This window comes from Hypomesus nipponensis, chromosome 5 (assembly GCF_054491055.1).
Source record: "Hypomesus nipponensis isolate SF chromosome 5, ASM5449105v1, whole genome shotgun sequence".
Lineage (NCBI taxonomy): Eukaryota > Metazoa > Chordata > Actinopteri > Osmeriformes > Osmeridae > Hypomesus > Hypomesus nipponensis.
In genome coordinates, this window is record NC_140365.1 from 11,832,712 (window position 1) to 11,854,092 (window position 21,381).

General features: G+C 41.9%; 1 protein-coding gene and 1 long non-coding RNA gene across 2 annotated transcripts in view; both read right to left on the bottom strand.

The window, feature by feature from the left end:
- Nucleotides 1–2,824: 2,824 nt before the first annotated feature.
- Nucleotides 2,825–7,597, bottom strand: LOC146288716 (uncharacterized). Its single transcript, XR_014755186.1, has 5 exons — nucleotides 7,065–7,597; nucleotides 6,289–6,399; nucleotides 5,528–5,627; nucleotides 3,775–3,940; nucleotides 2,825–3,133 (listed from the first exon to the last, which is right to left on the bottom strand). It is a non-coding gene; the product is annotated as an uncharacterized LOC146288716 (long non-coding RNA).
- A 4,024-nt stretch (nucleotides 7,598–11,621) lies between these two features.
- vps37d (VPS37D subunit of ESCRT-I) overlaps nucleotides 11,622–21,381 on the bottom strand; it is a 30,073-nt gene continuing 20,313 nt past the window's right edge. The window contains exons 3-4 of the mRNA XM_084697463.1: nucleotides 16,275–16,357; nucleotides 11,622–12,649 (exon numbers count right to left, since the gene is read on the bottom strand). Of these exons, the coding sequence (XP_084553589.1) occupies nucleotides 12,092–12,649; nucleotides 16,275–16,357 (641 nt within the window). The 3' untranslated portion in view covers nucleotides 11,622–12,091. The remainder of the gene's footprint in view (nucleotides 12,650–16,274; nucleotides 16,358–21,381) is intronic.

The following is a 21,381-nucleotide window of genomic DNA, read 5'->3' on the forward strand; positions in this document are numbered from 1 at the left end:
CACTCTTTTTAATTTCGTTTAATAAGGTGCCAGATTTCTAGAGACTTCAAGGCTAAAAACACACCGTTAACAGTCTTGTGTCCAGGGTTACCCAACCTGTCAATTGCTGCATGTGCTTTCTTTCTTTCTTCTACTGTCTATGCATGGCAAGTGTGAAAACGCCGAATTGCGTAGAGGCAGAGAGCGGTATTGCAGACGGCAGCCACATTGAAAAAAAGAACTGAACTCACCTAGTTCATTATTTGGAGCTTTGCACTTAGTTCAACATTTTGAATTATGAACTATGAACTGAACTAGTTCTTGTAGAAAGTGAACTTTCCCAACACTGCTTTTACAATACACATTGTGAATTGATTGGTGAATGTTTGATTTTATTTTTGTATATGCTAGCTTAACATTTAGCCTATCTAGCTTTAGCTATTTTCCAACAACATCCTGCACATTGTTTTCAATATCTAACCTGGCTGCTGCCTTATGCCTATACGTGCATTTAATGATGTTTAATAGCCATGTCTAAATGCTTTCAATAGGCTAAACCAGACAGTAAACGTTAGCCTACCCTGGTGGCTGAGTTTCACTCATTGCTGTTGGGCTGGGGGTCAGATGTAGCGTCCTCTTGAACACCTCGCCACAAATCCAAATGAAGATAATTTTGCCAGTTTTGCCACCCTTTAATCCTGCTCTTTGCGTTTGTGCCGCTTCCTGCAGCCAATTTTGTGTTTTTGAAAGAAGGGCATGATGGGGTAGCCTACTTACCGCGATTACTCAACACGCAATGCAACACAACAGGATGGCAAACGATCACAACGTGTGGGTGGGCTATAGAATCGTTGAGAACATATTACCCAGACAATATTACTTAATAAAAACGAGATTTGTTTCATTCAGCAAAAGGCAAATGAGGCCAAATGAATTATTTGCTGTTGTTAAGACTGACTATTGTTAAAATGTTTATTGGGCAGATGAGAATAACCATAATTGAGAAATGTTTGCGAATTGATTGGACTGGATCATATGTTAACCTTTCTGTTATTTACGCAGAGCGAGGGGCCCGGTCAGTTCTTCAGGTAGAGTTCTCACTTGAGATCGAGGACGGGCCCCCTTTCGCCACAGGCCCTAGTGCAGCTGCACTCCCTGCACTCCCTATAGTTACGCCACTGGCCGTGTAATAAGCGGGATAATGTATAGAACGCCTGTCATTATCGGGGAAATAAGCCCCTTCATGGCGAAACAAAACTGGAGAAAACTCTGCTTCGCGTCGTGCCTAACAACTCCCCTTACCTGTTCTAAAATCAGCGCAAACCACGGCCTCTTGGGGCTTATTGCTTAATTATCCCTTACAAAAGAAAAGAAACGTTCTAATTTCCTGCGCTTTCAAACAATCAGTGGAGAGTGGATAGCAACGGCAGCTAGCTTGCCTCTAGCAAACTGCTTTTGAATTAGCCATGTCCCCCTAAATTAATATCAAACTTATTTACGTTTTGGGAGGCTTATTTTCAGTTAGCAGACGGTACTATTTGAATCGCAATTCCATCTGAAATACTGCCACTGACAAGTTACAGTAGCTTGTTTCAAAGGGTGTTCTTAATGAATTATGCAATATGAGTAGGATAAATGCTTGAAAATATCACTAGAAGGGAAAACGGACCCACCTGCATCTGAAGCAAGCAAGCACACCCTACAATTTCCCCAGAAATTGTACCCTCTCTAGTTTCAATTGTGTTTTGATCGGTTTGAGAGATCCTATCACCGAGATGGTCGATGACACCGGGGTGCAGACGGCTAAACATGTGCATCAAGAGTAGCCTAGACTAGACATAGGCCTACAAGTTAAAATACAGATTAGGACAATAGTACACATATAGGCTACTGTTACATATTTTAACAAACAATTATTACTTAACTTGGAATATCCTTTTAATCTATCATTCTTTATGAGCAACATAGCAAAGTACAAAAACCCACGCACTGTAGTAGTTATTCAACTGGTACTGTGATTAAAATCTGCATGTTTTTGAATAGTTTCATTTTAAGGAACATCACACAACAGACGCCACGGTTCTCCCTTAACGAACGTGATTGTCTTACTTCGATAGTCAATACCATACAAGTATGCACATTAACTAGGGCAATAGCAATAATTTTTTTTATGAAGGTCAGCTTTCATCAATGAGCCCCCTCTGAAGCAGCACAGCTGGCAGTGGAAGCAGCCCTTCATACAGGCCTCAGTCTCTCCAGCCTCCTGGCTATATGAATGTCTCTAGCCTTCATCTTCAAGCACATCTTCTCCTTGCTGCTCAGCGAGAAGACCAGGTAAATAATTCTTCTGTTCTATGAAATGTAAATAACCCTCAGTCAATAGCCTAAAGCAAAACTGATGTATAGCTAAAAATCAGCAAGGGTGAGGAAACTACATTTAAAGGCCCAATCCAGAATTTATGGGTCTTTGCATTTATTTAGTATGTTACCCGTGTCAATCACATAGGAGCAACTGTAGGCAGGTTGATTTAAGTAATTGTCTATACAGACAATGTATAGCTCAAATTAATAGCTGAACTGTGAAATAGTGTACCGGTCCAATTTTAAAAAAGAGGGTCTGATTCAGGGGTAACGTTAAACAATGAAGTCATACATTAACTTTTTAGACTAGCCTGGCTAGGTAATGTACTCCTGTGGCTAGCATAGTCTAACAGTTGAGTGTGATATCTTTGCTGGTACTTTAATTCCTAATGTTATAATTATATCCATTCAGCCACTTCATGTAAGAGGAAAACCAACCAGACACCAAGGTAATTCATATTTATGCATACAAACCAATATTGACCATTATGGGGATTTGTAGAAGCAGTTTCTGTTCATACCAACCCAAACAAAACTAATTGTTAGGCAACCATCAGTACTCTGGTTGGCTGTCAAAAGTAAATCCTTTATTGAAGGTTGTGGAGACAATGGTGATAGCTGATGAAGGTAGAGAGAGAGAGAGAAGGAGATAGAGAGGGGGAAGTAAGGGGTAGAGAGGGGGAAGAAGTTGACACAGGGATGAGATTAAGAACAAATTGTTCTTCAGCCATTGGGTCTCCCTCCACCACTGGGACCGGTCCTGCTGCTGTCTCCTGTTCACTGGTAGCTAATTCTGAAATATTTAGAATATTACAGCACATGTTAAATTACAAATTGTGCTTGCATCCTTTACATAAATGTCAGCCACTTTTATAAATATAGCTTTGTTTTTTTATGTTAAAATAGTTTCTCCATATGTTGGAAACAACTTGTTTTATAAATTGCAATACACAATGACAACATAGTTTCAGGCACTTAAAACTCAAGCTAGATAATCCGTGTGCATGAAATGAATGAATGAATACCATTATAGAGAGATAACTTGAACTTCAATTGTGATTAAATAATAAGAAAAATACAGTTTATTTACTTAAAGCAGGTACAAATATATTGTTTGATGCTTTCCAATATGCCTACAGACGAGTGGCACTGATGCTGCTGAGTGTCAACGCTTTCATTGTTAATGTTAGATGGAGGGTTACACAATGTTATTTTAAAGTTGTGCAATTTGTTGTTAACAGTTTTTATTAACGGCACTTAAATGTATTTACATATCAATACCAGAATGTAGTTGACTGTGTCATGTTTACATACTCTGTATGTACAAATACATTTTTATAAATGCAGTGACACTGAGCCCAAGAAACAGCTCCCTAAATGGACAAAATTAATATTGTATCGTAACACCATATTCATGTTAAACAGACATCTTACTTCTCAGTAGGTGCTCATAAAGCTTCGTCATCTTAGAAAGGATTTCCTGGACAACACCTTCTGCTGGCTCAACATGATGGATCATGTCCCCAACGATCTGGTTCTTACGATTTTGATGAGCCAGAAAGAGGATGGGCTTGCACCCCAAAGCATTTAGTTTTAAAACCTTTAAAAAAAAGACAATGAGGAAAAATATATGCAGTCACAATCTGGTCTGACAAATTTGAATTACAGGAGATGATGGCACAGTAGGCTATATGACAGGTGTATAAGCAAAGTTAACAGCCCCAACGCAAGAGCTATAACATAACTTATTTGACAACTAATGATACATTGGGCTAATTGTTTACTTAGCTTTGCATATGTCAAAGGCTAAGAATTGTATCTGACTAATCTATGTGTTTATCAGGAATTAACAGATCATGAACAAACATGTTTGATGCAATCCTAAAATAGTTGTTTTCAAACCTAAAGGCATACATTTTTTAAAGCTTTACTTGCAATCAGTGACTATTTTCATTACTGAACAATGATTTCATTTTGTGATTTGTCAAGCACATTCATTAGTTACCACTCTTCCATTGTGATTATTTGAAACTACTCTTTGTTTTACATCCCTGCAAACATGTTACCTTTGGGATTTAAATTGTTGTCAAACAAAACAAGCAATTTACAACTTCAAGTAAATCTTTGAGAAATCGTGATGGGCATTTGGTCACAATCTTTCAATGTATAATCGTCTCAATGATAGAAATCGTGGATGGTGAAACAGCTGAGGGTAGTTTGCAGAAAAAGTTATATATTTTTTTCCTGGGCAGGTTAATGTAGTGAATGGGGATGTTTTCAGCTTTAGAACTCTATTCTAAAATAAAGCTGAACTTTTTCAGGTATGTCTTTTGCAAAAAATGCCCTGACTTGCATATGTTAAGGCAAATGCAGACACATACACTACTATCCAGAACAACTACAGTCTGTTCTGCTGGCCACTAAATTAAGTTTGTCCTGACCATCTGTCAATTGTTACTGTTTGAAGAGATTGATGTCCATTGTGGCAACCCTGGAGCTTGAGGACTATTTCCTTCTATTGAGAAATAACCTTTGATTAAGTATTGTTTTTTTAGCTAAATAAATGCCTTTCTTAAGCTAAACCTGACCTTGGTTGTCCGGTTATCTTGAGGTCATACAAGGTCAAAGCCAGAGTGAGCTCCCTGGTTACCACAGCATCTACATGGATTACCAGTAAACATGTTAATTATTTAACATACTGTAACAAATAAGTATTGTCTTGTCAGATTGCCAGCATTGCATCCATAAAGAAACCCTTTGTAAGAAGTTGATTCTAACGATTGTCCCTAAAAGGTTCCAGAGCATCGGGACACAGTCCACGGACAGATATTCCTGTCATAAAAAAGTAATCAGAAGAAAAGTTGCAGTTTATTTATAGTTAGATCATTCATTTTGTTGCAATTATTTTATCTATTTTGTTTTAGAGTTTTTTACAAGAAGTTTCCTCACTTTTGACTGCTACTGTATACCTGCCTTGGTATCTTTGACGCAATGATGTACACGTGAACACAGACAACTGTGCTTATAATATAATTGTCTGTTAAGTCAACCTCTAGCTAAATTAGAGTAATGAAAACTTACAGACAGCTGGGCAGAGTTCAGTACCCTGCTGGAATTTCGTTTTTTTGGGGGTTGAGATACCCAATTACTATTTCTAATTTTTTCTGATTTTTGCTGGAAGTCCTACTTGATCTGCAGGCAGCACAGGCACGCACTGCAGGTCTTCCTGTTCTGATGGTTTGGAGACTGGCAGGAAGGGCACAACCTGGTCTTTGGCTTTGTCATTTCTGCAAAAAAAGAAAGAAAGTAGGGATTATTTATAGTCTATTTCTTTTAAGTGATTCGAATATCAATTTCTAGGCAGCGAAATAACCCAATAATAATGTGTCATTTTGTGTGTGCATAAAATTCACATTGCCAGTTGTGTAATTGTATTTGTAAAATGCATTAAGTTGAGTATGCATTATACATAATTTATATTCATTTGGTTGACATTTTGTAGTGGACCTCATTTGAGAGGTCCGCTTTCACTTAGTGTATCACATGATACATTTGGAAGTAGCCATGTAAGAAGCGGTCATCATCAGAAAACAAGAATTTTCTGGGTGAATCAAAAGGGTGTCTCCTCACCCCGCTGCTTCAAAGGGCTGTACCAACATTTGTTAGCCAAAATGGGTGATAAAAGCCCTCGGAACCTGATAGTAGCTTTAGTAGGCCTCTACTAACCCATACACATGGGACATATGTCTTATAATAAATGCCTATTGTCAATAACTCAAAAGGCTTACAGTCAAATTGGGTGAAATATTACAGCATTGTAACAAGGAACAGCATGCATGCATGTATATGTTTTTTGTATTATTATTAGTCCTTTTCGCCAGGTAAAGGGAACTTTAGAAAATGAATTGTTTAGACTACTGTAATAATAAAAACCTGGTCCAGACTTACTCAAAACGATGAGAGAGATGGTGAGAAGTTTGGCTCTTAAAAGAGCCGTTGGGTTGTGTATGGGAGGTCAAAGGTTGGTTAAGGTGTAGGGAGAAGGTAAGTGTACTGGAGCTGCAAAGAAAGGTGATTACAAGACAAGTGATTACAAAGTGTGTTGCATGGTTATAGCAAACTAATCTAATGATCAGACATTATAATGCTCACTGATTAAATTGATTCAAAATCTACTAGTTACTAACAAAAAAGGGAGTCAGGTGGCTGAACGGTTAGGGAATCGGGCTAGTAATCAAAAGGTTGCCGGATCGATTCCCCGCCATGCCAAATTACATTGTGTCCTTGGGCAAGACACTTCACCCTACTTGCCTCGGGGGGAATGTCCCTGTACTTACTGTAAGTCGCTCTGGATAAGAGCGTCTGCTAAATGACTAAATGTAAATGTAAATGTACTAAGATATGGTAGTATTGAAAAGGAAGGTAAACCCTAGCCTGGATCTGCAAATCGAGATGGCCTACTATTGTATATTCCAGGAGATTAGCCCGCTCAAAAGGAGATTAGCCTGCTCAAAGAAGCTATAAAGGAGAAACTGGCAACTAGCTAGACTAGCTAGCACTAGCTAATATCCCATTTGGATTGTAAATCTAAATACATAAATGCGAATAATCTTAACATTGACAAACACTCACTGTCCCTTTTAATATTAAAGATAAAACATGCACGTTCCTCAAAACACAATTTTGCATGCCAGAATCAAAGCAAGATATTTGTGTTAACTCACCGGGAGAGGGATGAAAACACACTGAAGAATTACCGCGGTAAAATTCACAGGGCAGCCTCTGGGGGTTGTTCCAATACGAATGCGTTGATCCTTTCTCATGTCCTTGTCCTACCTTTTTTAATACTTCGCTAATTAAGTACATTTCCCCATAACTCTTAATTATATACTTACTACAACTAATCTCTCTCCGGTGCTGTCCAGTGCATACATAAAGCGCAAGATTAAAACAGACAATTGTATAATTATAATCAGCTAGTAAGACAGCTAGTTTCTTCACCTTCCGGTCAGGTTCACGTTCATTTTGAGATACAAATTCTTCATATCAACAGCGTACAAGTATAAATAAATACAAGGAAATCCAATTTAATAAATATATAAATCATAGATCGTCTAGCCACGGTGACTGAAGATTTTCCGCAACAAATTCGAAACTTTTTTCATTTTTTTTCCAGAATCGATGCAGAATTTCAAAAAACTGTATGGACATAACATTAACCCATCTAATTGGTGAATTATCGATGATACTTTCGTGTTTTGGGGTTGAACAATATTTAAGGCTATAAGAAAATCCCACCCTTCCTTTATCCAATGGGAATGATGCTCAAAGCGTCCAATATTGCCGCGAATGGGTTTACATTGGAGTCAGTTGAAACCCCAGTTCGTCTCATATTGACGCAAAAGGGTTTACATCGGAGTCAGTTGAAACCCCAGTTCGTCTCATATTGACGCGAAAGGGTACCCTGTGCGTCGGTATTTGACGACTTGGGAATGAGAACGGGTTGGCGATTTACAGGTTGGGTAACCCTGGACACAAGACTGTTAACGGTGTGTTTTTAGCCTGGAAGTCTCTAGAAATCTGGCACCTTATTAAACAAAATCAAAAAGAGTGAACGCACCATTCACAGACACCAGAATGATTGCGTCCACTGCAAAGTATCGTTCATCAGGAAGTAATACAGTAGGCTACGTTCAGTTCACGTTCACCAAAATTATGAGCAAGTTCATGAATGTGTTCAGACGCAACACTGATAATAAGTACATTTCCATGCGCCTCGCTAAGATCAACACTCAATAATTTCGCCCGACGATAGGTCGGTTAAGGGGCCCGTTGGTGAGATCTGCACTTGGGCCCGCCAAGTCATTGTTACGCTGCTGACTGGGGCGAGGCTGAGAAGTGTCTTCAGGATTTCTTAAGATTGGCATCCAAACGGAAATAGCCTAATCCTACAATTTATTTAATTAACATTTGATATATAATTTACTGTACATGCTGTCTTATTTACCCCTCAGTACAGGCTAATTATACATCTGGAATACATCGGCTAAACGTTGTTTAAAGATCTAATATATAAGTCTCTGAGACGCTTATCCTATGTGCAAACGACCTTTATAAGAGATAAAATGATGTGGCTTCTATTATGACGTCATCATGTACATCTGGAATACATCGGCTAAAGGTTGTTTAAAGATCGGATATAAACGTCTCAGAGACACTTTCTCTATGTGCAAACGATGTGTAGAAGACGTCTTGCAGATGTTCCCCAGATCTTTCGCATACATCTGCAAGACGTCTTACAGACGTACATTTGCTGACTGGGAATTGTCCAGAATTTTTGCTCGTCGGATATTTGTGTTTCTCTGGGTCTTTCACAAACTATTACAGGATTTGTGTTCAGTGTTATGAAGCAAGGTAGCTGGTAAATGGATCAAATTACTGCATTATTTTACTTTATTTTCTAAACAGCTAACTTGATTCGTAACACTGAACATAAATGGGGTTGAATGTTGCAAAATACAATGTTTGGGACTTAGGCTGCAAATGACATGCTTTACTTCTGCCTTCTTCGATTACAAGTCTATGAAAGTGTCAACTCTCTTTTTATATGGCTGTTGGTCTACCTAGCTTTGACTAGTACAAAGCCTTCTAATCCGTGGCGTGCTTACATAGTCTATAACAGGGGTCCCTAAATCGCGGACCGCGGTTCGAGTCCGGACCCAGGCGGCTTCCTATCCGGACCCGGACCTTTAGCCAATATATTCTTAGCCAATGGAGTTAATTCATTTTGATGGAACGTTTCCATTATAACCTGCACATTTATAGCCTTTACGCTATTTATTATGTCTATGGTTTTCCTACTAGATGTGGTTTCTATCTTCTGTGTCCAATCCAGAGATCCAATCAGGAGCTGTAATAGCAATCACGATGACAACACACTCACTCAACGTTGGCCGCAACCTCTGTGGGTCACGCAGGTTGTGTTTGTCATTCGCAACAACGCAGGCTAATCAATTTGCTAACGGTAGCTAGCCTACCTGTTCTTTCTTAGCAAAAATAATGGCGTGACAAAACCCAGCAAAAAGTTGATTCCGAAAAATCGCAAATTTCAGACAGAATGGACTGACAAGAACGCATTTGTGTTGCCGGTGGGGAGCACAAAACCGATGTGTTTAATCTGCAATGAAACGGTTGCCCTTGCCAAAAGTGGAAGAGCTAACGTGAAACGTCACTATGACACAAAGCATAGACACTGAACAAAAATACCCCCAGAGCTCTGGGGGGGGGGGGGGGGGCACTGTGCTTAAACCTAAAGTCAATTTTGAATGGGAGTCAATGGGAGAGGTAAGGGCCAGAAAAATAAACCATGGTCCGTTACGGACCCTCGACTGAATGGAAATTTGGTGAGTGGACCTTTTGAGTTTCTAATTGAGTACCCTGCTATATGGCCTACTACTTTTATAAGAAATCCCAGGTAGGATCAATATTTCAAATTGAGTATCAATCCTTTTGATACAATGCCAGCATCAAAAATATTGATACTTTAGGATTGATCCACCCACGACATTGAGTCTGAATGGGCCATGTTCCGGGCCTCCATTGTTGAGGCGCCTGACCGGAGGTGAGGGATGCCGTCAAGCAGAAGCAGGAGGCCTATCGGACTTTATTGGCCGGTAGGACTCCAGAGGCAGCTGATGTGTACCGGCAGGCCAAGCGGAATGCGGCTTTGGCTGTCGCAGAGGCAAAAACCCAGGCGTGGGAGGAGTTTGGCGAGGCCACGGAGAATGACTTCCGAACGGCTTCGAAAAGGTTCTGGACCACCATCCGGCGACTCAGGAGGGGGAAGCAGTGCACTGTCAACGCTGTATATGGTGGGGATGGTGCGTTGCTGACCTCGACGGGGGACGTCCTGGATCGGTGGAAGGAATACTTTGAAGACCTCCTCAATCCCACCAACATGCTTTCCGATGTGGAGGCAGAGTCTGGGGACATCGGGGGGGTGAGGCCTTCTATCTCTGGGGCTGAGGTCGCCAAGGTGGTTGAAAGGCTCTGCGGTGGCAGGGCCCCTCATGCGTATCTATGACGCTGGTTTACACTTATATTTCGCGTGATATGCCAAATCCCCGTTTTGCGTGAAGTTTATACGCAAATTCCTCCCATTCCCATCAACAGAAAATGTGTCTATATCACACGCAGAACTTCATCAATTCTTATAATTTTATGTCATCATCCAGACTAGGATTTTATGAAGATTCACACTATCAAGCTAAAAAGGGGGACATACCAAATACTGAAATATTCTCAAATTAAACTCAAATCAAGCTGATATTGTTGGTAATTTAAAAAATAGTTTTACATTAAAAACAAATGCAAAATAGAAATGTCTGGGTACTGATCTCAGACTTTTGGACCCTACTGTATATATGTATGCATGCATGTATGTACTTACGTATGTAGTGCTGAATGGTTGGATGAATGGATGGATAGACAGTTTGAAGGGATGATATTCATGTATCTTTTCTTTGACTTTGACTTAAAGATAATAATGGACTGCTGTGTCTCTTATAATAGTGAAAAAGGAGTCTCTGCATCACTTAGACAAGACATGAAGGTTTAAGTAAACAATGTTAATTTAAGGAGAGTCCTCTCAGCTCCTACTTTTACTATATGCCTTGGCAGAGCTCACTAACACATCTGTCATTGTAGAAGACTAATTAGAGCTGGGGGGGATAGAGAATACATACTACTGTAGTGTGTGACCTCAGAACAGCTAGTCACATGGTCTCAGAGATGCCCAGGAAGGGGTCTCCTCTAGGAGGTCACAGGATCTGAGCTATCAAGTTAACACACTCAACTCAACTCAGATTCAGCTGTGCTACAGGATCATCCACAGTCCATCGTGTCCTTAGATCCACCGTCTGAATTGGACACTTACAAGGCGTTTTGTTTGACTGGGAGGACATATTTGTCACATGCAGATTCCAGTGCCCAATGATGACATGGTGTTATTTTTGCCTTAGTTCCCAAGTTGTTCTCACACTCATTAAATTATTAATATACATTAATACATGTTATGTAATTCAAAAGAGACATTTATTGCACAACACTGTATTGACTTGACCTACAAAAATAGTATGAATACAATTATAATTAGCTTGTACACTATTTCATTTCAGCATAGTGCTATATCTGCATTGGAAATGGCTTCAAGGCTATATAAATACCACTGACTGAATACAACAGTCAAATAAGGAACAAACAAGGAAAGGTACATAGTGAAACACCTTGATTTGGACTTTATTGATCATCAGCAAAAACGACACCAAGCCATTTCAAAAAGCCTTCCAGTTTTCAGGCATATGAATCGACAATGAGGTCCTTTATGACAAGATGATGAGACTAGCCCATCTGGGACCCCCCACAGCTGTGCTTCACAACCCTGCATCTCCCTGACAGATATTCCCAGTCATTCAAATAAAAATAAAACCGTCAACAACAAAAACCCACTGTCTATTTGTTCATCCACTCACTCAATCAATATCTCTCTTGGCTACACTTACACACTTGTTTCATGGCTTTCCATGTTCTCCCTTTTTTTAGGTATGTTTACATTTGTGTGTCGTGGATGGTGGACGTATGTTTCAGATCAATTCCACAAAAGGCTGTGAGAGCCTACCGTTTGTGTGCATGAGTGGCATCCATTGTTTGGTTCTGTGTCTGAGGTGACCACTGGGTCCAACCTTTGGCCTAGTTATCGATAAGGGGGCTCTGGGTGGTGGGGGTTGGGCCTGTAGAGCTGCTGTAACCGCACTGGCCTCCCGTTGACCGGCCAGCCACCGGGAATCTGTCCAATGACCCTGAGGCCCACGGGCTGGCCGTGTCCAGACAGCGAGGCACTGGAGCTAAAGATGTGGGGCTGGCCCGGCTGAGGGTCCAGCGGAGGTAGACTGCCGTGATGGGTGGGGGCAGAGGGAGAAGTGGCAGTGGAGGGGGGAGGCAGGGGGAAGTGGGGCAGCAGGATTGCTGGGGTGAGGCCGTAGCGGAGCTGGAAGACCCGGGGTGGGCCCTGGGCCACAAAGCCATTGGGACGATGAGGCTCCTGTTCCATTTTCACTTCCCTCTCTCTCTCTTCTCTTTCCTCCTGCTCCTCCGCTGTCTTGGCTTTGCCCATCTGCTGCTTGGCTCGGCTTGTGTCTTGGATTTTCTCTGCTTGTGCCCGGCGGATGTGGTAAGACTTCCGGGAGCTTTGGAAGGAGTCCATGAACTCCTCCAAGGGCATGTTCCCCTCCATGAATTTCTCTAGGATGTCCTGTGAAGTGGGACAAATGAACAGGTATGAGGAGAGAGGAAGTCAGACAAAAGGATTTTCAACCCCAGAAATACTTCAAACTGTTCCTCACATGTAGAAGGGGAATTTCATATGGCTTTTTCAATAAACTTACTTTTTTTTAAGAGCTAGCTTAGTCAGTTTATATTATTGGCAAAATATTTGTTTCACCTGGCCTTGATACAGTACAACACTTAACAAACATTCAAAGAATAACTGTAAATTGTCTAATTGCCCCAAGTACTAGGCTGCAGAGGGTCGTCTCTGTCTGGTCCAGTATGTGGCAAGTGAATAATTTATGACAGTCTCGTCTGCTGTACCCACCTCCCCAAAACACACAAAGCTCTCCTTGGCAATATCCCTGGGGAACAACTCTATTAGCGAGCATACACTAGCTCCATGCACAAAAGGAAGTCTGGGGCCCTTCCTCTATTGTTAGAGAGTTCCTCTCTCTGAAAATGTACTGGCATTTCTGATGTACTGGACAGTGAGGAGCAACATTAAATTTGATGGGGAGAAAGCGGGGAAGACATGCAGGAAATAGCCCGGGCTGGATTCAAATCCAAGCCTCTGCAGTAATAGCTTGGCTCTGGCCTTCTATGTACTTCCACTCAATTTGTATTTTGCTTCTGTACTAGGTCTGGGATTTCAGTGCATCAGTCGGTTTTCAGAAAAAAAAATGTTGTAGGTCCAATCAGCGAACAGAGGGAGTGGCTGAGAACGATGACGTTGATGTCGTGCACGAGTTTGAGTTGTAGATCACTAATGGCGGTGGAGAAAGATGCGAGCTAAGCTATTCTGCGGTTGTGGCAACGCTGCCGAATATCCATAAATTAAAGCTGGAGCAAGAACAATCCTTGCTGAGTTTTGTTGGTGGTCATGATGTTGTGGCCCTCCTCCCCACGGGGTTCGGGAAAAGTTTGATTTTCCAGCTACGGCAGCTAGCTCTGTGGTGAAGGAGTTGGCTAAGGCGAACACTGGCAATTGGTAATGGCAGATCAGAGTGGCTCTGGGCAGATCCAATAGTTTTAAACTTCAACAGAGTACCCGCCTTCAAAGAAGTTAATACTTGTCAATGGAACGATCCCAGACCCTTTGTACAAATGAAATGTACAAGGGTCTGGTTAGGACCAGGCTACTGCAGTAAGGCCTTAAGGCCGAAATATACTACTCAGTTTTCACGGACACGGACACAGGGAACGCCCTCTCCGATGTGGAACACCCTCTCCAAGCCCCTGCTCTACGTGCACCTCCTGATTTTCCTGACTATCCGTCCATCCGTCATTTTACGGACACCCCTTGGCTGTGATTGGTCCATATTAAGAACCGCTTGTGTCAGGGGCGGGGTTGCCGTGACCAACAAGACGAACAGAGTTCTTTGACCGCCATTGCTGTAAGTTTTTTAAATTAATATTTCAGCTAAGCAGTACATCTGAATCACATCTGAATAAAAATGTGACTAGAAATGGGCAGTGTAGTTGCTGAAAATTTGCTTATTTTATTGATGAAATGGCTAATTTGCTCCGACTTTTCAATAACCTAGCGAGCATCGCAATGCAGCGCCAACTACACCTCTTCTGGTGGTGAATTGTTTTCAGCACCCATAGCCTTCGGAGTACTATAAATTCAACGAATCCGTACAACTCCGCCTGTCTGTCCGTAACGGAGTCGGAAGTAATATAATTCGGCTTTTAGCCTGCATGATACGCTAATTTTTCTGATGAGCCACCGGGATGGCCCCCTCCTTTGTCTCTTGCATATCTGAGCAGCAGTGTTTGGGCCCCACAGCATCTTTATAATTGGCCTCGACAGTCACCATGTGTTAAGACCCTGACAACATCAAGTCGTTGTGGTATCACCTGGAGCCTAGGGGGCTGCAAGCAACAAAGAGGAATGGGAATAAATAAACGTGAGTCAATGCTTAACTCAAAGGTGTAGAATCTCTGGAACGCATTAAAAGCTTCCTTGTCGTAAATGCCATCCGGTAAGGAATATTGATGGTGGGTATCCATCTCATCTCAAATGGGCGAAGGTGTTGTCTACTTTCAGGGTAGCAGTGTCTTTCTGTGCTCTCTCCAAGAGCCATCTCTCAGAGTAGGGCTGTTACGATGGGGGTCACCTAATCAATCGGCAGACGGGCGCGTTAACGACTGAAAGTCATAGAGCCATCAAAGTAATTGATTGAAGCGCTGCGAGGTGGGTGGGCAATGTTTATTTACAGCTGCTGGCAGGAAGGCCTTGCATGGATAAATCAAAGCTTCTCTGAGCAGTTAGCGGGGGGTAAGTCTGTGCAAGTAACTTAAAGTAGAAAAAAACGCATTCTCAAGCTTGTGTCATTGCTTATTTTGACCAGTATATTCACAGACGCGATTTGGCCAAAGCCATCGTCAGTGTGTGCAAGTAAGCCATCTTCATTTCCTCATGTTAGACCAAAGGAATGTGCTGAAGGTAAGACCTTCTGTCACTTTTGAGGTTAGTGAAATCAAAGATAACAACCACTTACAAATAGCATCTCCATGAATGTTAAGACTTCAATGTAATATTTGAAGCCCAACGAAGTGGGCAGACTAAATGTGAACACCGTAACATGGTGTTCTCCAAGATGGAGAACCAGAAGCAAGGTAAGCATTTATGAAATTCATAATTACGAATGTAATGTAAACAAAATCTGTTGTAGTGCAGCTTATAGCAAGTCGCTGTACAAGACAGGCTGTTCAGTAAAACATGGCAAGCCACACACATATTAAAGCGACTTAAAATAAAAGCTAGAAATATATGAAAATGTATGTAAGTTACATTCTCCTTAAACAACACGTATTTAAACTTGAAATTTAGAGGACCAACGCTGTAAACATTGTAGTGTCTGTCCGTGCTGTGGCACATACGTACAAGACAAATGTTAAATGTGGGGGGGAGGGGCGGAAGTAGGTATGTGTACATAATGGTTCATAGTAAAAGACAGCTTATCTGCCTGTGTGGGATGCAGAGCGTTATTAATTAAATGTGTGGCCGACATATAGCCAGATATTGGGGGTTGGTGGAGGCCGGGGAGAGAGACAACCGATAGCTGCTGCCACATGACTTCAGCTTCATTGTGTTTCCACTCTCCCTGGAATGCACAGGCTGCAGATTGATTTGAACATGTACTATGATATTGCTCAGCCTGGCAGAGGGAAAAGGTGAAAAAAACATAGGGTAATGTTCCCTGTATGGATTTTCCTAAACTGCATGATGGAAAATGGCTGTCTTTAACTTAAATGTATATTCTACATAGCTTGTTGAGATTACATCTACCGTATATCACATTAACAGTAATTAAATCATTGCAACGTCACTGCAATGTTCTTTCCTCTATATATATGTATTTTTCAGCAACTATTAAGAGCCAAATCCTAAGGGTTGAAATGCTCATGATATTTGTGGACTGTTCCTAGAACATGCAGTAATGTGTGAATTATTGGTAGAGAGCAATGCAGTGAAGTTTCCTTTCTGTTGAGTAGAGCGTGGGATATTCTGGGAAGCCATAGCACTGCTGATAACCACTGTCATTCCTTACTGTGTTAAGGGTAAGACCCAAACAATAAGAGCTTTTAATTTTTTTTTTTACCTCAGACTGTTCCTCAGCATGTGCCACCTCCTCTTGGAGAAGGTTCTGCACCATTTGCAGACTGTGCTTCTGTCTGTGGGCCTCTGCAAGGACAAAGAAACATAAAGGATTCACAGAGAATGGCAGTGACAGACTGAACTTTAAAACTAAAACGATTCATAAAAAGAGTCACCCCGGTTACATGGATTCAAATTACTGGCTTATTTGGATTGAAATAGAATTATCCCTTTCTTGTAAACACCTTTGTTCGAATAATTGCGGACCAACTACGATCCAATCGACACCCCGAGATAACTCGGTCCGAGTTGGTTGATAATTCGGACATCGCATCCTTGTAAACTGTGAATTGGGCTATGAACTGAACTCTGCGTCTTTGCGCATGCTTGAGATCCCGCTGCCCTCCCTCCCAGGTCGTGACCTGGAAGTCAAAAGAGACGATAAATTGTCGCTGCCGGGAGCCGGCCCGGCAGAAACAAACAAACAACGCGAACTAATAGCGCCGTTTGCATTTGCAGTACTCCTATTGTCATCATGCACAAAATGTAGAGGGACGTAGCTTCACCTTGCTCTCCGTTCGCCGTCTTTCTCAAAATGTTGATGTTGTTGTTGGTAGTGGTGAAGAGGTCAAGCGGAAAGGGCTGTATCACCACTAGGTGTAATGAAAACAGCGCCGCGTATCGTACTGGGATATGACATGCTTTCGGCCAATGATTCGGTTTATTCACTGCCATATATATTAGGATAATAGCAGTTGCCCCCCAAAAAAGCATTGTCCGAACAAAGCTAGATTCGAATTGATACCATCATGGAAACGTAGTGAGTGATTTATGACTAGCTCATAACTCAGGGAGAACTCGGGTCACCACTGGGAGGCCGGAAGAGAATAAATCATCTAAACACACAAAGACAGGGGGTGAGTTATGAAGGTGTTGGGGAACTGGTGAAATTGCAAGAACCGTTGCCTGCGAGCAAACACTTCAGCGGTTTGCTCAGCTGAGGAGAAACCTTAAGCATTTCTGTCTTTCCCAGTCAACCCAGGAGAGGTTTACACTCACAGCTTATCTCTGCTCCCATCGACTAATGTTTGCAGTGTCATCGCTAGGCCCTGGGGAAGGGGAAGAAGGAAATCATATACTATTAGCTCAACTCAGCTGACAGAAAAAGGGGCCTTGTCCCTCGAAGTGTAGCTTTTACCGTTACCATGGCAACACAGCGTGTCACATTGTTTACATTTGTTTACAACCACGGGCGGTGAGTAGCAAATGTTGGCCAGCGTAACCAATCAGAGCAAAAAAAGGTCACAATGACACTATCTTTCTCCACCATGGGAAGACGTCTCCTTGTAAGGTGACAAGATGGAGCCCAAATATAAGATTTGTAAGGGCATATCTGAACACCTGAACAGATGCATAATGGCGGGTTTTACCACAGATGCAGTTAAATTTGTCCACACAAGATTGCTTTAATGGCCCTACAGCAGACCTATGCGAATGCATTTAACATGCTAATGATTTATTCAGCACACTGCCAGTGGATAAGATAAAAAGGCTGGAGCTGAGAGCAGACGAATGGTTCCCAGGTGCCCAATCTCCAGTCTGTACTTCCACTCTTTCCATCGCCTCATCATAAATAATCCAAGTCAATGATAGGGGCTTTGAGGTTCTGCCGACCACCATGTAAACATGGAGCTCCAAATACATGCGAAACGAGCTTGAAGGAAAGTGGTGAGGCATGCCACGTGCATGACCACAAGCTGTTGGGGAATGGAATGAGAGGTGGCATATATCTAAACAAACATTTCCGCAGCTCCATGTGACCTACATTTGTATATGGGGGACTGGGAGAAATCCTTCATCTGGCCTAGAGGCTAGCAGGTTAGCACTGTAGCCCAGCATGTCCTCCTGTGAGGGAAAGCTAAAGGCTGATTTATACTTCTGCGTTTTTACGCACATGCACGCGGGAAACGCCCTCTCCGTCAAGAAACGCCCTCTGCGTGTCCTCGCAGAGCCCTCGCAGAGCTCTGCGTGTACCTCCTGATTTTCCTGACTATCCGTCTGTCCGTGCGTATTTTTATGGATACCCCTTGGCTGTGATTGGTCCGTATTAGGAACCGCTTGAGTCAGGGGCGGGGGCGGGGTAGCCGTGACCAACAAGAGAACAGAATCCTTTGACCGCCATTGTTGTAAGTTTTTACAATTTATATTTCAGCTAAACAGTACATGTAAATCAGCATCTGAATTAAAATGTGACGAGAAATGGGCAATGTAGTTGCTAAGAATGTGCTTATTTTATTGATGAAGCGGCTAATTTGTAAATTTGCTCCGACTTTTCGATAACCTTGCGAGCATTGCAGTGCAGCGCCATCTACTGTTCTAGCGGTGCTTTCAGCACGCAGAGCCGTCGGAGTAGTATAAATTCAACCAATCCGTCCGACTCCGTCCGACTCCGTGCGTGCGTCTGTCCGTTAACGGAGACGCAGAAGTATAAATCGGCCTTTAGCTTAGAGCCAGAAACCAACGGAATGCGCTGATAGCCGATTGTGCCACAGAGACTTAAAACACAGAAGGAGGTGTTGTGTCTTTTGACCCCTATCCCCTCTCCTCTGAAGACTGACTCACATGCTAAATGTATTACCATGGATATGAATGAAATGTTGTGCTTTTGTTTGTGTACTATATGTGTAATACATTTAATGTAATGGCTCATTTTTGCCTCTGACTTGAGTTGGTTGAAGTAAATTACACATTTCTGTTGAAATCTCATATGGTTGAAATCTGGGGGAGGTTTCGCTTTAGGAAAATAACATTTATTTGAACAGCATAGATGCTTTTCCAACAAAGTAATAAAAAACTGGTTCAGTTGTTCCAGTTCCAAAACAAATCCAGGAAAATACCTAAACTGGAATTGAAATTCCCAGTGAAAAAGATGATAGTGATAAACTAAATTGGGTGTTTGTGCATTTTTTTGCATCAACACCTTCATAATAATCAAATTGCATCTGGCATTTAGGCCAAACTACGGAATTGCAATGCTGGTGTCACTATCGTCATTGGCTATTAAATATAGCATAGCAGCAAGCCACTCACTCTAGGCTTCGCATGTGAGGGAACTGTATTAGAGGGAGACATTGTCAAGTCAAGACTACTACTTAGCTCTCGAGCTTGCTGACGCGTTATTACTATGCAATACACATATAGGTCATAGTTTCACAGGTGGGGCCTTGCAGGGCATGAAAGTACTCTACCCCTGATTCTCAGACACTGGGTCATCCAGTAAATGAACACATTGAAGGACCTTGACATAGGCCGTTGCTCCGGACCCCAACATGTCTCTCTGAATAATTAGGTCAGGATGGGAAAGATAAAGCATCACGCAAGCTTTGAGACCACTTCATACAGCATGATGAGAGCCCCCTCTCCCTTTGTGTTATACCCACTCGCAAAACACACACATCCTGTCATAACAGTGTTTTTTCTCTTTCTTGTCTGTTGAGACAAACACTGCTGACTCTCAACTGTGATGAAAATGAGCCTGATTGTCTTTGTACACAGACACACAGCAACGTTTCCTGAGCGTGTCACTCTGTCTTCTTTGTTCCTTTACAAGCCTTTATTTTCTTCTGACAGTGTGACAGTGAGCTATGCCCTCCCGTTGACAATTTTCAACTAGTCATCCAAGCTAACCCTAACCCTCACGAGGGAGAGAAATGCACACCAGTATCTTGCCCGATGTAATTTCCACAGTGGTGTACAGTTATTTTTTACCCGTCTATCCAAGGAGACAACATTAGATGCTAGAGCGGGGTGCTTTCACTTGAGAGCTAAAGAAAGCTGAATCTGCTGCAACTTCAACTTCAGCCTCACCACAAACTGACAACTGTGGCGACATTACCATCTCGCTCCGCCTTCATCAGCTTAGTAACAGAAACTGTTTTTCCACACCAGCAATAAATAATACAGAATTCTGGAGACAAATCCAACAAGATAAATTACACCTGCAGGCTAGGCTTGATGTAGAAGATTCAGTCTGTAGATAACTTCCACTTACAGCTTTGGCAGTTAAGCACTAAATCATTACTATGTACTGCTGTACAAGCTATTTTTGGGCTACTGTATAAGACGTTTTCATATTTACTGTTTTGGAAAACAATCAATCAATGTGAGACATGAAAAGACAATTTGTGGTGATGAGGCACAGGGAAATAATATTACTTAAGAGTAATATGTCACCAATCTCTTGACATGGATTTGGATTTTGTCTACATGATGTTTAAAAGCCAAACACAGCTCTGAAAGAAGGAAGACAATGAGAGGTAAGAATAGAATAATATACATTTTCTGTAAATATTTTGTATAGTTTAAATTATAATAATTTGTGAGGTGACCTCAAAGTAGACGCAATTATCAATTGTAAAAAAATACAATGAAGCTCCTCATTTTGTACAATTTGTGAAACATCGCAGCTATGTCCAAACTCTAAAGGACCTTTGTTGAGCTGATAAAGAAATAGACTTGTGCTCCACATGTGTACATCAATTGTACATGAATGGAATGTTCAGGATTTCTAAAATAATGACAGTGCAGTTGCGAGTTGGATTCTCAGGGGGATTGAGTTCAAAAGCCTTGCTAAAGTCCCCTTCCCCACCCAATGTGGTTAAATCTGCTGTAAGGGGAGTTTAATAGCTTCAATCCAACTGTGATAACTAACCCCCACCAACAGAAATACTAGAATGAAACTGAGACTTAGTTACTGCCAATCCTAACAGTCTGCTCCCACACCCACACACTAAGAGACTGACTTATTCTCAGTCCTCATGGGTGTGTGAGCGGCCATTAGAAAAACCATGCTGGTCAGAGCCAGGGAAGTGGACTTTCTTTCATCCTGGAGTTTCTTTTCATGTACAATGGCCTTGGGTCCCCACCCCCATTTTTGGGGATGGTCCCAGATGGGATTCTCAAGCCTTGCTGAAAGACCTCTGGCTGTGAGTGGGAAGAGTCCACATTGGAGACTAAGGACTGTGTGTGTGTGCGGGGGGGTGGTGGTGGTGGGGGGGTGGAACACTGGTCTCGAGCAGTCCTATTTGTGAGTAAATTAACTGTGGGCTGGA